At 34.0% G+C, this 16,606-nt stretch overlaps 1 protein-coding gene across 1 annotated transcript; it reads right to left on the reverse strand.

Moving 5' to 3' along the window:
- Nucleotides 1–1,675: 1,675 nt before the first annotated feature.
- LOC121418011 (organic solute transporter subunit alpha-like) lies at nt 1,676–13,672 on the reverse strand. The gene is made up of 8 exons (XM_041611715.1): nt 13,396–13,672; nt 10,275–10,347; nt 8,136–8,296; nt 7,448–7,521; nt 6,579–6,737; nt 5,947–6,058; nt 3,161–3,413; nt 1,676–2,751 (listed from the first exon to the last, which is right to left on the reverse strand). Exons 2-8 carry the CDS (start codon nt 10,327–10,329, stop codon nt 2,336–2,338), a joined length of 1,230 nt encoding a protein of 409 aa, XP_041467649.1. The 5' UTR covers nt 10,330–10,347; nt 13,396–13,672; the 3' UTR covers nt 1,676–2,335.
- Nucleotides 13,673–16,606: the final 2,934 nt, after the last annotated feature.

The raw sequence follows: 16,606 nt of genomic DNA on the forward strand, positions 1-16,606 counted from the left end.
GATACATAAAAACCCTTCACCACCAACACCACCAACACATCATCATCACAACCATCCACGACCAACATAATTTCATCACCAAATTATCATCATCATTATCATCACCAATCATCATCATCGTCACCATCACAATCATCACCACCACTGTCATCATCATCATCATCACCACCACCACCACCATCAACATCATCACCATTACCATTACCACCACCACCATCATCAACACCATCATCATCATCATCATCATCAACAACAACATCATCATCATCTTCATCACCACCAATGCATCACCACCTCCACCATTATCCCACTATCACCACCACCACATCATCATCATCACGAACACATCATGGCAATTATTATCATCATTATCAACATCACCACCAATGCAACATCATCACCTTCACCACCACTATCACAGCATCCACTACCATCACAACAATAGTAATGTGTTAAGAATCATTGTTCGTAATGCTCTCTAATTCGTACAAAATTTTATTCAAATAAAGTGAGCTATCATCTGTTTTAAAAAAATGTAAATATACAAAAATGCATTTCTATTTACAGAATCATCATAATATTTTCCATGTAATACAATGGACATAATGATAATACAACATAACAACTATTAGTAATACGACATGGACATGATGGTAATACAACATAATACGTATTAGTAATTCAACATAGACATAATGTTAATACAACATAACACATGACAATTGATAGTTATAGCCATACACGTGACTGTTTGTTATATAAAGATCTACCTTTGTATTTTTATTTTTACCTCTATGTTTTTCTATTGTTCTTGTTTTGTTTCTTTTATTTCCCACCCTTCATCATCTCCTCTTCCCCCTCTTTGGTCTTCCATTTTATCCTACTTCTTCCTCATTCTATGTCATCACCATCTTCTTCTTCTTCTTATTGTTATTGTTGTTTTATTATTATTATCATCATTATTATCATTATTATCATCATCAACATCATTATTATTATGTTTATTATTTCCGTTTTAGCTGTAACTCATTAATCTTTATTCTATTCTCTTTCGACTTAATTGTCTCGCTCTGCTGATAATTAGTGAATGTCGCATCGTGGTAATGTCACAAACAATTCTCTAGTCCCATCAAGCATGTCAAGTGCAGAAGATGTCCTGTTATTATTTACCATATTTACAATATATTGGTATAGATGATGAGTAAAATATAACAGTATAAAAAATTCATAACAGATACTTACAGAATACATCAACATAAAAACTCATCTTGAAAATAAACCATGGAGAAATAACAAACTTTATTTTTCGTCACAAGATATTATATGAAAACACTGATTGTGAGGAAAAAGAAAGAAAAACCAAATCTTAAATCTTCTTTATCACATGAAGCCTCATTAAAGAACTTTTTTGTTTCTATGAGATTCTTTTAATCATCGAATTGAAATCACATGAATCATGAAGCGCCATGGTGTAGCGATTCTGACTCTCGCCTAGTAATCAGAGGGTCGTGTGTTCGAATCCCACCATGGCCTAGCGCCCTTTGGCATGGCGTCAATCCACACATTGCCACTCTCACCCAGGTGCTAATTGGGTACCGATAGGAAACAACTAATGTGGTTGGTTTAGCAAGTGTGCGCCTGTTAAACAGGCTGCTTTGAAATGCTATGAATCCAGTGACCGGATAATAATAATTGTGAAGTCGTAGATTGATAAAGCGCTATATAAATGTCAATTATTATTATTATTAATATGTTCCGCATACCATTAGTTATCTTGATATGCAAGGCGATGTTGAAAATCGTATTCGGGGGGGGGGGATAAAAATAAATGTAACAAGGTCGGTACGAGGTTTGCCGTAAAAACAACAAAAAGTAGGCTAGTACAGGCCAAAGATTAAAAATAAAAAGCCTCTTGCAGTCAACGAGATGCCGTAGTCTGACATAAAATTTGAAATTTGGAATGATGGTTTATATGCACGAACTGTGCCAAAAATGCATTTCCAAAAAAAGTATTCCCTCTTTTAAACATTATAATGATGCCTTTTCATGTCTTGGCTGATGATAATCTTAAAACAGGTATAAGGTTGGCATAAGACAGAAATAGGTAACAATTAAATACAAAGAGGGCTGTATGGGATGTCTTCAATAATCTTGAAAATCACTGTAAAAACAGCTTATACACATTGCATCATGTATGTGGGCCTGTATAAATAAAATATTATAAAATATTATTGGTTGGATTATTTACATCATATCACAATTTCCCTTTTAATGAGTCCTCTTAAAATGCTAAACTCTTGGTACATTTCTCTTTTAGCAAGTTAGTGAGACAGAGCTACACATTTTCTTGGATACTGACTTCGATGTCCGTCGGCACATCGCTATCTCCATGCCCGACATCATTCTCATCCCTATCCTGATATTCATATTCCTCTTCGAGCTTTTTGAAGGACTTCAACGTAGGCCCGTTCTCAACGTCGACCTCGACAGCGTCCGCTCCTTCGTTGACGAAAGATCCACTGTTATTATTGTTATAGCTGACGCCGTTGCCGTTCATCTTTGAGGTCGTTACGGAGGAGGTGTAGCTCTGTTTGATGTCGAGGACAGGCTCGGAGTTGCGCTTGCTGATGTTGTAGGTGTGGTCGGGGTGGTCCTTGCCAGATGGTGTTCTGTCGATGCGCTTTCGGAAGAAGAACCGTGCGAAGGTGATAAACACCAGCATCTCTGCAACTGTCAGGAGATCGCAGTAATCTGAATGACAGATAATACATTTGGAAAATTAAACAATGCCAACATTCAAAAGTATCATCGATCATATCAATATTCAAGAACTGTTGGAAAATTAAATGGAAGATAATAGATTTGGAGAACTAAAATAATGTAAACATTCAAAATCATCAATCATGATATTCGAGAGCTTCTGTTGGGAAATATGTTAAATTGAATTGAGCTACCTAATAATGGGGGCAATTATTTCTTAAAAGCGAAACTGAGAGTGAACACTTCATCATTTTAATTATAAGCAACTCATATGAATTAAGATTGGGATTTATTTGTATCAATTCAGTCGAACAAACATATAAAATAAAGAAAGGAAATGATAGAATGATTGATAAATTGCCACGTTATGAAAAGAAAAATGAAATCACAAGCCACGTACAGTATCCCCTGGCTAGCGACCCCAACGGGTAGTCACATGGAACCATTCCCGTGAGCACGAAGATGCCGACGATGACGAGCTGAGAGGTGATGAGTACGAGGACGAGCTGGATGAGCAAGAACTTGGGCTGGACGTTATACCCCTCCAAGGGTCCTTTAGTGATTCGCATGAGGATAATGACGCCATAGAGGGCAGCAAAGGTGGAACAAAGAGCGATCACCGAAAGCCACACGTATGCACTGTCGGCTGTAAACTGGATTGTCAAAAAAGAAATAATGTTTATGTTATTTGAGACGGAAATATGTTCAATCTCAATGCCCTTTATTATAGATATATTCATTTATAAATGCCGCTCATTCATTACTTTTTCTATTCTCTAAAAAAAGATAAACTGCCATATCAAAACAATTACCTTAGGGGTTGCGGACCCCCCCCAAAAAAAAAAAAATCCCTAAGGGGGAAAGTTTCATTTCTTTTTTAAAATGAAATGTGCCTTTTTTGTGAAATTTCCTCTTTGAACATGATATATTTTAGTTAAGAAAATCACACACAAAAAAAATTGCTCGCGCTTGGCACTTGCATCAGTTATTGTTTAGTAGGGTACTCATTCTCTTCCTGCCAACAAAATATGCTTAGAGTGTAAACTTTTCAAGTTAGAATATAAAAAAAATATTCAGCTCGCGCTGTAATTAATTACTACAAAACACACAACTACTTCACGTAGATGATTATCTCATGGAAAATATCCGTTTGCACCAAAATGCCCATTTTGACATATAAGTGCCCGTTTTGGCTTTGCCCCCCCCCCCCAAAAAAAAAAAGAAAAACAAAACGAAAATACGTTCCACTGCCACTGAATTACCAACGACCTTCTAAGAAAACCTAAGCAAGTATGGTGGACCCGTTCTAAATCGTTTCCCTTTATCAATAGGCCGCCTATATATTCGAAATCAGATATAATGCGTAATATTAATTAATTAATTCTTATTTTATGTAATATTTGTAATCTTTAAACGAAATGGTGAGTTTCAGATTAATCTTAATTCTGCTTTTCTTACTATAATTTACCACCATTATATTCAGATTTGATTGTACACCAGGAAACCCTTCTGACTATAATCTTCTTCTTTTTTTCACAGATATAAGGATTTCTTCATTATGTTATTATGTTTGTGTTTAATAGATAACTTGTTTCTTTAAAAAAAAATCTTTATTAATATAGGTTAATTATTCAAATTTATAAACGTAAAATTAAAACTGTCCGTATATAGACGAATTAAGACATACGCTGCCCACGTTTTCATAAAATTTGATTTGATTTGAAATCGTATCATAGTCCATGTATGAATCAGATAGTATTTATATATTTCATGATTCATCTCTTAATGTTTTCGTCATTTAAAATACCTTTTGCCAATATGTATAAAGGACAAGTCCACCCCAACAAAAAGTTGATTTGAATAAAAGAGAAAAATCCAACAAACATAACACTAAAAATTTTATCAAAATCAGATGTAAAATAAGAAAGTTATGACATTTTAAAATTTTGCTTAATTTCACAAAATAGTTATATGCACATCCTGGTGGGTATGCAAATGAGGAGACTGATGACGTCATCCACTCACTATTTCTTTTGTATTTTATTAAATGAAATAGGGAATATTCTATTTTTCTCCTCCTTGTCAAGTGAAACAACGATTAATTTTCCCTGAACATGTGGAATGAGCATTGTTTAATACTATATGATCCAGTCAAGTTGGTCCTCATTGTCAAATTTATAAAAAATGAAATATTGTATAATTCAAACAATAAAAACAAAAGAAATAGTGAGTGAGGGACAATATCACTTTCTCATTTCAGTTGTGCATATCACTGTTTTGTGAAAATAAGCAATACTTTAAAGTGACATAACTTTTTTTTATTTTACATCCCATTTGATGAAAGTTTCAGTGTTTTGCTAGTTTGATTTTTATCTATTTATTAAAATCAACATTTTTCTGGGGTAGACTTGACCTTTAATGTTTCCGTTATTTTGTTGATCATTTCCGATTTTATTGAGTACTACAATTGCACATACACAAGTTGTTTCCCAGACATACAATTTACTTTCAGTTAGTATTCCTTTCCAGAATTCTACAACACAAGTGGTTTTAATATAATACTTTATCCGTATTATTTATTTTGTAACTATCTGTGTTATTGTTCGAACATTTTTTGTGTCATTATTACCTTGCAAATACATCGCATTTCGGCCTTAAAGCAGAGGTGAGGTCTTGAGTTTTTATTAATAAACCATCTATCTATCATCATATCAAGCGCTAACATTCTCATGATCTTAAAGACGCCAGTCATCTTCAAACATTTGGTCACCTGAGCACGTTTTGTAGACTATTCGTCTACTGCCAACTCCTCCACTCACCACATGGTCTACTTTCATTTAGTCTAATACCATTCCGTCTATCAACATTTCGTCTAACAACCATTTGGTCTAATATCCATTTTAATTTAATTCTTTTTGCACAATTAACACTTAGTCCAATTATAGCAAATGGACCAACTGGTTATTAGACGAAATGGTGAGTGGACAAAATGGCAATTAGACCATGTGGATTGTTGACGAAATGATGGTAGACCTAATGATAGAAGATGAGCTGGCAATTGGACGAATTGGCAATAGACGAATTGGAAATAAACCGAAACAGAAACCTGAGAAAGTGAAGGAACTAACTCGGACCAACTAACAGCAACCTCATCTAATTTATAGCACTGTAGAAGTGATAACTTACCAATCCTGGAACATAGGTTCCGTCGGCCCAAAGAATAAGAGCGATGAAGTTACAGATCGGTCGAATGAAGACGAACTGGAGAACGAGACGACGAAGACGGAGCAGGTTCTTGCTGTAAAGGGATTAACAAAATTTGTGTAATCGAATTACAAAAAGACCGTGCTGATTTGTCAGAAAGGTGAAGTTACAGTCACTGTCGGTGGCAGGCCTAATCATGATCAGTCAGTTGATAGTTTGATAATTATAAATTTGATTATTTTGTTGTATGATTATTGGTTGTCTGGTTGTTTATTTGGTCGGTTGATTAGTGGGCGTCGAGTCTGTAAGTTAGCTTATTTTTAATGGCTGGTCGTTGGATATTTAAATTTAGTTGATTGCCATGTGTCGTATGATGATTTGTTTCTGTTGGATTTGAAGAATTGGTTGGTTATGGTTGGTTGGTTGGTTGGTTGGCTGGTTGACCCGCTGGTGGTCAAACTTTTAGTGTCTCAGTTGTTCAGCTTTTTGGTTTATCGGTTGGTTGGCGGTTTGATAATTTGCTCTTAATTCAGTAAGTGTCTTCACCTGTAAACTGTATAGTTGTGGCAATTAGTTTGTATATATTGTAAAAATAAGATATAATGAGAACTTACACATTCATATCTGGTTTTGGAAGACAAGGAAAGAAGCAGAGTAGAGGAGGGCTGGCGATGGGAATCTTCGAGCCTTGTAGCTTGACAATCATTTGGTCCCTTTCACCAAAATAGCTCACAATCAGCATCAAAAACTGATACAGGGCTACCGAAAAATATCTACACAAGAAGGTAATAAATGAGATTGTAACTAGACCTTTACGTCTATGCCTTGTACATAGTTGAATCTCAATTAAATTTCGTTCTACATGAGATGGCTGATGCTTTGTTCAATACACTGCAAAAACCCCGATGTTGATTGAACACAATCTATATATGTCCACAGCACAGAAGTATTGAAACAACACCGGTTTGGAATTAAACCAATGTTGTTTTAATACTAATTGGTGTCGTATAAGCACCTATCTGATGTTAGACCAAAACGAATCTGGTGTTGTTTAACACTTCTCTGGTATGGACATATATAGATTCCGGGCTGGTGTTAAATCAACACCAGAGTTTTTGCAATGTAAGAATAGTGTAGTTTCAAAAATTTACTGTTCTAATTTAGCATACGAAATATTATGATCATGATGACAACAATAAATTGTTTGCTCTGTGTCCCTATTATGACATGCATTAACAAGATGCATGCTCGATAACGTTTTCTGCACGTTCAAATAATTTAGTTCAGTTAGCGATCAATGCATTAAGAAATGTATAGTATTGTATCGGTTAGCCTAGCGAATATTATAACATATATAATGTGCTAAATAGATTCATATTATGTAAAATCTCAAAGACCTACCCCTTTTATTGGTTTACTAAAATGCAAAAGAAACCCCCACCCCCACCCCACCTCCGAAGAAGCTGAGAGACTATGTACTTACAATGTTGCAGTCAGGTAGGTTATAAGATGTGCTCTTGGAATATAAAGAGCGAGCAATGATGTCGTCGAGTAAACCTTTAAAAAGGGAAGAGAAATGTTATCCGAATCAAATAACGTGAATGCTTGATTTCTGACCAATTGCTGTGGGTTGAAATATATATAAAACATCATTTAATATGACTATAAGTAGACTTTGCTTAATGTTCCAAGTAATTAAAGGTCTTGTTGTCACCAACCACGATAACTTCATTCACCTACATACCAATCGACAGACTATAGAGGGAAAGCAACAAATTCTGACGCCAACTAGTCAAAAGGGGTGCTCATAAATTCAGTTTCCTACCTCGGACCATTAATGATTGGAATAAATTGAACGTAGACACAACTCTAACAAAGTCACTGAACCGAAACGAAAGTCCCCCATTAGCCTAGTATAAAGTAAGAAAGTACCCTGCTTGCTCGGTGGCCCCATATTTTCAACAAATTTGGTGGAGTTCAAAAAGCCTTCACAAGCCGAGTTAACCCAAGACAAGTAAAAAACCAAAAACAAAAAAACATGAAAAACAGAAATCAATCTAGTTTATATACATTTTTGTGCCAGTTGATCCTGTTTTATTAGAGTATTTTCTAAAATAATTATGATTGTGTTTGAAATATATAACATTGAAAAAAAAGAATTATGGACTGACTGGATAGATGCCGAGGATGACCATCAGTCTAACCCGAGTTCGGCTATCATTGACTTTCTTGTTGATGTAATGACATGCCTCTAGGTACATGATGACAGTCACCACGCTGAAGAGAGACATGAAGACAAGCAAAACAATTGCTGCAGTGTTCGATCCGTAATCTAGATTGTAAAAAAAAAACACAATAAATATGTTATTTCAATCTTCAATTCAGTATTAATTTCTAAAACCAATAAAAAAAATGTAAGAACCCTACACTGTAAAAAAAAATGGGTCAATTTTGACCAGCACGAGGGTGATTATGTGCCCAACCTTTTTTGGGCAGTATTTTACCAAATGCGGGAAGTATATTGTCCAGTAAGGTTAAAAAAAATAAGCAGCAATTGTTTTTGAATTGCCTCTCATCACACTTGATATTATAAAAATGCCCCAAAGAAATGCCCAATGTTGGTTGGATACATAATTACCCTCATGGAGCATATTTACCCAGTAGTTTTAAGAGTGTAAAGAACGTTAATGCTATCTAATCATTTGCGACGTATTGGCTTTCAATTCACATTGCCATGGTGATTGTTCTCATGCAAGTCGGAATGGTCATTGAAAATGGTATTTTATCTGTAATGCTTTATCAGATTTGGGAAAAAAAAAATAAATTACTTATAGAGGGAACCAAAGTTGCTCTACACTCTACAAAAGGTTTACCCAATATTGGGTAAAAGGGGAACATGCATGTTGGTTGGGTAAAAAGGTTACCAAATATTTTGTAAAATTTACGCAATGTTGCGTTGAAATAGCCCAACATGGGGTAAAAAAATATATATACCCAGCAAACATGCATGTTCCCTTTCTACCCACTATTAAGTAAAATTTTACTCAGCCGTGTTTTTTAGAGAGTATGGAGGTCACACATCGGACCATCCTTTGATTTTTAGAATAAGTATTAGAAAATAGAAAAAAAAGAAGAAAAAGATGAAAAAAGGAGGAACAAAGAAAGTTATGAAAAGGAGTTAGACTGGCAGTGTAATAACAATAAGTATATTAAATGAAATAATCATCATCTTAGCGCAAAATAGCGAAATTACATGTACATTGATCATAAACTATGTACGATCATGGATTGGTATAAAGGCCCCATATAAATATCCCTCTTTTCTTATCTGAAAAGAAATCAATTTCACTTTTAAGTCATTACGCCCGGAACGCCCCACTCCCACCACCGTTGTATCATTCTGGCGTCGCCCTGGGGAGAATTATTCAAATGTACATCCTTAAAGGGATAGTCCGGGCTGAAAATATTTATATCTAAATAAATAGAGTAAAATTCATAGAGAAAAATGCTAAAGGTCAAAGTCGGATAACCGACAAATAACGAAGTTATTGAATTTCAAAGATTTGCATTATTCCAGTGAAACAGTTCTACACATGTCTTCATAAATATTCATTAGGTGGGCTGATGATGCCATATCCCCACTTGTTCTTTTGTATTTTAATATATAAAATTAGGTTTATTAAAAATTTGTCTACTAAGAAATAAAATAATTGGATTTATAACTTATTAAGTGGATGTGTTATTTATTGACACAACTTATTTCATCATAATGGAGACACATCATTTACACATGTATGAAAAATTGAAAGAATTATGATTTCATGTAATAACATAAGAAAAGGGAAATTGGGGATGTGAAATCATCAGCCCACCTAAATTCATGACGATGTGCATATGACTGTTTTCACAAAAAATTGATAAACTTTGAAATTCAGTAACTTTGTTATTTATCTGCTTTTGATGAAATTTTCAGCATTGTCTTTTGTGAATTTTACTCTATTTATTTAGACATAAATTTTTTCAGCCCGGACCATCCCTTCAATATTGCAGAAGTGGAAGGTAAAATGCAAATTTGACGTAGGAAATGAGGACATTTTATACAAAAGCCCTTTAAACATTTAATAATTTAACGAAGTCGGTGAATCATTAGTTCCCTTTCATTTTAACTATTTGCATTTTAAATAAAATACCTGACATTGCAGAAGCAAAATGGAGTAAAAATGCATATTTCTTATTTTTCTTTTCAAAGTCTTAATATTCTGTAACACATGTTTGGTTTCAAAAAGAGACATGAATCATGCAATACTTACGGTCGAAAAGTTCCTTAGAAGTTGGTTCAACTACAACACACGAATTGGAAGACATGGTTTAAAGTTGTTCACACTGTAAGAAAAAAATTGTTTTCTTGAATGATAGTTCTCGATCGTTGGTTCTGATATAAGAATAATGCAGATTAAACATGGTTCAAATTTGCATGAATGTCAAATTGGGCTATATCTTGAACAATAATTTTACAGGCATGAATTCAAGTGCATATAGCTTATTCCGATCAAGATATATATAATTAATCACACTTTTATTTGATATTGGGAAATACAGAAAGAAATAAGTTAAACTCCTGCTTTTTATTTACATACACGGAAGTTTTAATCCCGTAAGATCAATACAATAGCCATTAATACTACACCATCAACTTTGCAAATACTACTGTGGTTTTGCATATGCCCGATTCGAGAGCAATTAACAGATTTAAATTCCGATTCTAATGAAGCACAGTTAATTGAGTGGTATAATTCAGATTGCACTTGTAGTTAGCGACTTGAAAGGCAATATTTTATAGCGGATGTTTAATTGTATATATTCAGAGTCCTCTGTTTCTTTATGCAAAACTACCCCCAAAATGCGTCATTCAGAAACAATTCATTTAAGGAATTTAGTAGAGACAATATAACTTAAAATGACTCAAATGTTTTATTGGTGTTGAGTTTCCACCAGATGATAAAGAACGCATTTATAACACAATACCTCCGCTTATAATTCTTGTTATTAATAGGCTCATTTGTAAAGAATTTGTGCAACTTATATTATCCAGTAGCCTCCAATGGATATAGATTTTATACAATAGCTTCAACCATTCCGAAATTCACAATTTAAATAGGAGAAAATTACTTTAATTTACTCTTAAAAGAATAAGATGAGAGTCAGAATAATTTAAATGACTTAACTAACATAACCACCAGTTGCCGATATGATTAAAGAAAATAAGACCTCTTTCTAAACGAAGACATCGCCAAATCATTAGACCCCCTTAAACATGTTAAGTAAATGTTTAGACTTTACTTTGCCTACTGCATGCCTGTAGCAAACCATTGTGTTTTTACATCGGTTTTGAGGTAAATTTATGTCAATAATTAAAGCAAATGAAAATCCTGAAACGTTTTTTTTTAATCTTAATCTAAAAAAAACGCGGGAATAGATGTATCGAAAATCATGAGTAATCATGATGAAGGAGGTGCCGTGGCCGAGTGGTCTAAAGGCGCCTGGCTATACATGGAAAGTCCGGGGTTCGATCTCTGGCCGCGGCACCTATGCGCGTTTGCAAGGCATTTAAATCTACAATGCTCTTTTATCTTGCTTTCAAATAAATGGAAATTCTACATAGTAACTAAAAAACAAATAATTTATAAGCAACTTATAGGGAATGAATTACTTACGAATTATTAAATTCATACAGAAATAGATATGCCTACTACATTATGTGGAACTTTCATCTCACTTTGAATTATATGTAGATCAAGTATGATATTTACATTTTGGCTGACATTTGATTCCCCCGATCTGTTAGATTTCTTTAGATATTTCTAGTCTGAAAAAGTTAGCCATACAAAATAATAAGAGGTAGGCATACATCGATTGTTATTGTACTTTTGCTTGCTTAAAATCAATCAATGTCCAAAGGGAAAAATACTTTTGTAGTTTGAACAGTATAGCGGGGATATATATTTTTCTTGAAGCACTATTTGATATTTAAACTGTTCAAACTGGATGTATTTGCTGTTCATGCCATACGATTGCAACCACCTTGTAATTTCATGAATTTTGCTAACGTATAATGTGAAAAAAAAAAATGAAAATGAAAAGAACCATTCAAAGTTTAAAAAGAATGTGTGTGTGTGTTTGATGGCCACAACGGACAACATTAATTGGTAATACATCATTATATTTTAGATGATATATTTAGTGCAATGATTAAGGCAGAATTTAACAACAGGTAATGGTTCAAATATTCGAGCAATAAGAATTAAAATTTTACATAATCGAAGTGTATTAAAACTTATTGCAGCAATTATATTAATCCGTATGTATAAGTATATATACTACTTGGTATAAAAGTAATATAAAAATCGCACACGAACAAATGAAACAAAACAAACAACCCCCCAAGGGTCTATGAGATGTCAAATTTCGTTTAGATAATTATATTCCATTCAATTTTCACTGCATTTATCTTTATTTTCTGCGGAATTTATGGAATTGGCTATATGAAATGAATCCGTATCAATAAATCACTAGCGAAATCAAAATGATGTTATTAAGAAAGGAATTTCGTTTTAGATGTAGCGGCTTCTGAGATGACAACATGTAGCCTTAATTCACCAAGCCTTAATTCTTTATAAGTTCAAAAAATTTCTCCAAGATAACCATTGAATTTAACTCTTCATCACTTTTTTTTAATCAAACAAGATTATCATGTCACGTACACTTTTCCATCTCTTTCGTTAATCGGGAGGTCCGTCTTTGAGTGCTGGGGCTGGATTCTGGAGACCTTTAATCTCTCTTTTTCTTATTTCCTTTTCTATTTTAGTTTTCCCTATTTCCTTTTGATTTAACTGGTTCATGCTCAAGTTGATATTTTGATTTTTATATGCTATGCAACTACAAGAATAGGAGGCTGCACTTTACAAGCTCCGCTTTTTAGCAGCAGCCTCCATTTCCAACCTGATATGCAATAATCTTGAATATAATTTTTTGTACAGGGATACTTGAAATATGTTTTGTTTTTATATGTCAAAATGTACAAAACAAACTGTAATTGTTGAAAATGGAAATAAACGAAATGAAATGTACAATAATGAATGCTTGGATTTTATTCACTGACAACACGCTCAACTTATGTAGACAGGAGAAAGTGAAGGCATTACTCTTCTTTACTCGAGCCAGTACCAGTTCAAGTCTTTTTTTTCCAAAAATCAGATTATCTTCCTATAAAACCTCGCATGTTTAAACAAATTTCAAATTCCAATTTGATCAAATCTGATTAATAGTTTACAACACATTTGAGTGAACTACAGTCATGCATCTCGGGTATATTCATTTAAACCTTTTCATGTTTACATTACAAATATAAATGAAAATGGAAGAAATAAATACCTTTTGACGAGGAAGAAATACTCTAGCAGCAATAAGCAGGCAGTGGAAAGAAAGCAACCTCTCTAAATAACAAAAAACCGTGACCTGATTAATTGCAAGACTCCGGATAAACGTTTGTCGGTGTTACACAATTCATTCGACTATAAAAGGATGCAACATCTAAACATGTCTTAGTTTTTCTGTCTGATTTATTCGGTCAACGCAGAATTCAAACTCATCAAGAGATGAAAGAATGACAAATTAGATCAGACTCACCAAGACAAAATGAAACAAATCTTGATCTGCATTTGCTGAAATACCTCGGTATTTATTCGAATTCGATGGCAAATATCGGGGGGGGGGGGGGCTCTATATACTTGAACTGTGTCGTGCGAGGCTATGTCATAAATCATTGTCACGAAGGTATCGTTTACTTTTCTACTATCACAGTTTGCCTGCGAGGTGTGGGGGTGAATGGTTTATGGCATACAATGAAATACTTATCCGTGGACATTTATAGATTTTTATTCTCATTTAGTCTGTATTTAGGAATGCGAGATTCTCTGTTATTTCCTTTGATCTAATTTCTTCCTAAATTATATAGATTTTCCTTTCCTAGTAATAGAAGGTATTTCGAGATTGAGAAGTAATTGTCTATTTTAATTAACAATTACTGGGTCTTGCATTTCAAGTTAGAAAAGGAAACATTTTTCCTAATGATTAGAAGACGAATTTCGTTATTTCATTTAAATATTGTCAAAGAGTAGACTTATAGTTCTTTATTTAGTTAATATTTTTGCGGAAAACTGAAAAATTATATTCATGTATTCCATGGTGGGTGACACCATGATTTCCTTGGGCACAGTTTTTCGTCAAAATTTCTGACATCCCTACCCCCCCAAAAAAAGGGAAATAAACAAAAATTCATCACTCTTAATCACATCCCTTGACGCTGGATGACTGGGGTATACAGTTTTGTCACACAAATTTCCAGTATCATTAAAAACAAACACACATATTTTTCCTGCCCCCACCAGCCGTGAGTTGACTTACCTTCCTTGTCTAAAATTTAAATACAACAATGGCGTGATAAGCTCAGATGCCTAATAAACGAATATCATATAAGGGAGCATACTGAATGAAAACCAAATAATGAAAGCATTTTTGGATATTGCGATGGTGAGTTTTTCAAAACTTTTTTTTTCATTTTAATAAAATGTCATAAAAATATTAATCGAAAAACATTATCATAAAATGCATATGTATAACGCCACATTTTCACCTGGATAATCCAATTCCAACCCGCAAAAATGATAACATAAAAGACGGTCGAACACTCAAGATTTTTCAAATCAACATGATTAAAGCTATTAATTCTGCATTTTATTTAGGTCTAAACTTCAATGCTAAATAAAAATGAGGAAAGAATCAAAATCTTATAAAATTTTTAAACTTGTATAATCTCTAGTTTTTCAGTAACATTTTAAATTCTGTGAATTCATTTTTGTTGGTACTTAACCTAATATATATAAAATGTAAAAAGTATTGAATAGTTGATAATTGAACAAAATCTGTGTTACTTTTCTATATCTAACCCCCCCCCCCCAAAAAAAAGAAAACATATATGCAGATAGAGGCCGTGGAACGATTTTGAAATGTGGGAGGGGCTGAGCTAAAAGTGGGAGTGGTGTCGGGAAGAAAGTGGAAGGCTGAAGCCCCACCCCCTCCCTCCCTTTTCCCGCTCCGCGGCGACCCCTGGAGAGACGTACATTTGAGTACTATACACGAATGAAAAAAAAAATATTAAACAGAGTATTTATTTCAAAGGACGCGGTCATGGCTGTGGGAAGCGGTTTATTATTCTCCACAGGCAGCATCCCAGGTAATTTGGAAGATTTTTTTTAGCTTTTTAAATTTCTCGGGACCAATTTCATCTCCATTTTGTAGTGAAGCCCTTTTTTTTTTTGCTTTTCAAATTTACATCAACACCTCCAGTAAAAACAGCGATTCCTAGTGCCTTGAGGATGATATAGGCCCTCGAACACATCTAATTCAAGTGAAATGGTGTTGGAAAATTCTAGGGTCAAACAATGCATGGCACGAAACAAAATAGAATGTTGAACTAGCCAGGTTTCAATCATGTCAGACCTTCGTCATATAATGTACGTTTGATTCGATTTAAAACTGATATTTGAAAAAGAAAAAGCCATGTACTTCTAAGTTCCAACTCTCCTACCCCCTCCCCCCAACAAACAAGCAAACAAATAACAAAACAGTGAGACCCCTGACACGTCATATTCCAGAATAATAGTACCTTAATTTTCTACAAAGTCAAGATTGCTTTCAATTACACTTTCTTTTGATAATTAACCATGTTCTCGATGAAAAGGCTATTCCAAAACAATATATTCTAAAACTCTAAAGAGTTCGAAAGACCTGATAATGAAGAAAAAAGAGAAAGAAAAAGGAGAAAGGACTATTTGTAGGAATTCATGTACAAGATACATATCTCATCGGCGTAATACAAGCGCGAAGCGCCAACCATTTTTTTAATGTATCCTCTCCTAGAAAGGGACATTTTAATGATTGTTTGTAAAAATCAATAAAGAGGATTTGTATCTCCCTTACAAGTGATGAAAGCTTTCATTTGACAATTAAACAGAAAAATATGTATTTCAGAACTGCTTGTATGACGTATCAAAATGCAAACCTGCGGCGAGAGATGAAAAATTATACTTTGCGTTTGAAAATTAATATTTTAAGGACTGTTTGTTGGCATTCTTGAAGACAACATCACTGATCACAAATTTGGCAGGAATATTCATCCCTTGGTAAAGACATCATTCATTTTCTCAATAAGTTGGAAACAGCATCACCATAGGACAGGGGTATAAATCACATTCAGTGGTATCCCTTTTCTGTGCCTTTATTCATTTGCCCTTTTCTTCTCGCTTTTGTTTTTGGTTTTTTTTCTTTATTTGCGCCCCAAAGTTCAATTTTTTGCCCCCCCCCTCAAGTTGCCCCATCCATCTATAGATAATTTCACTGGGGTGCTATCGGGAAATTAATTCAATGTTCAAAGTAGGACGTCTTTCATAGCAGTATGTATACATTTTGATTGATTTTGTCATAAAGGATTTATTTTTTATTATATTTTTTGTAGATAGAACCTACGGATCCGGTGCAGGTGTTTTATGAAAGTTGTCAGCTTCTCAGTCCTGACAATTAATAA

This window comes from Lytechinus variegatus, chromosome 7 (genome assembly GCF_018143015.1).
Source record: "Lytechinus variegatus isolate NC3 chromosome 7, Lvar_3.0, whole genome shotgun sequence".
Taxonomy (NCBI): domain Eukaryota; kingdom Metazoa; phylum Echinodermata; class Echinoidea; order Temnopleuroida; family Toxopneustidae; genus Lytechinus; species Lytechinus variegatus.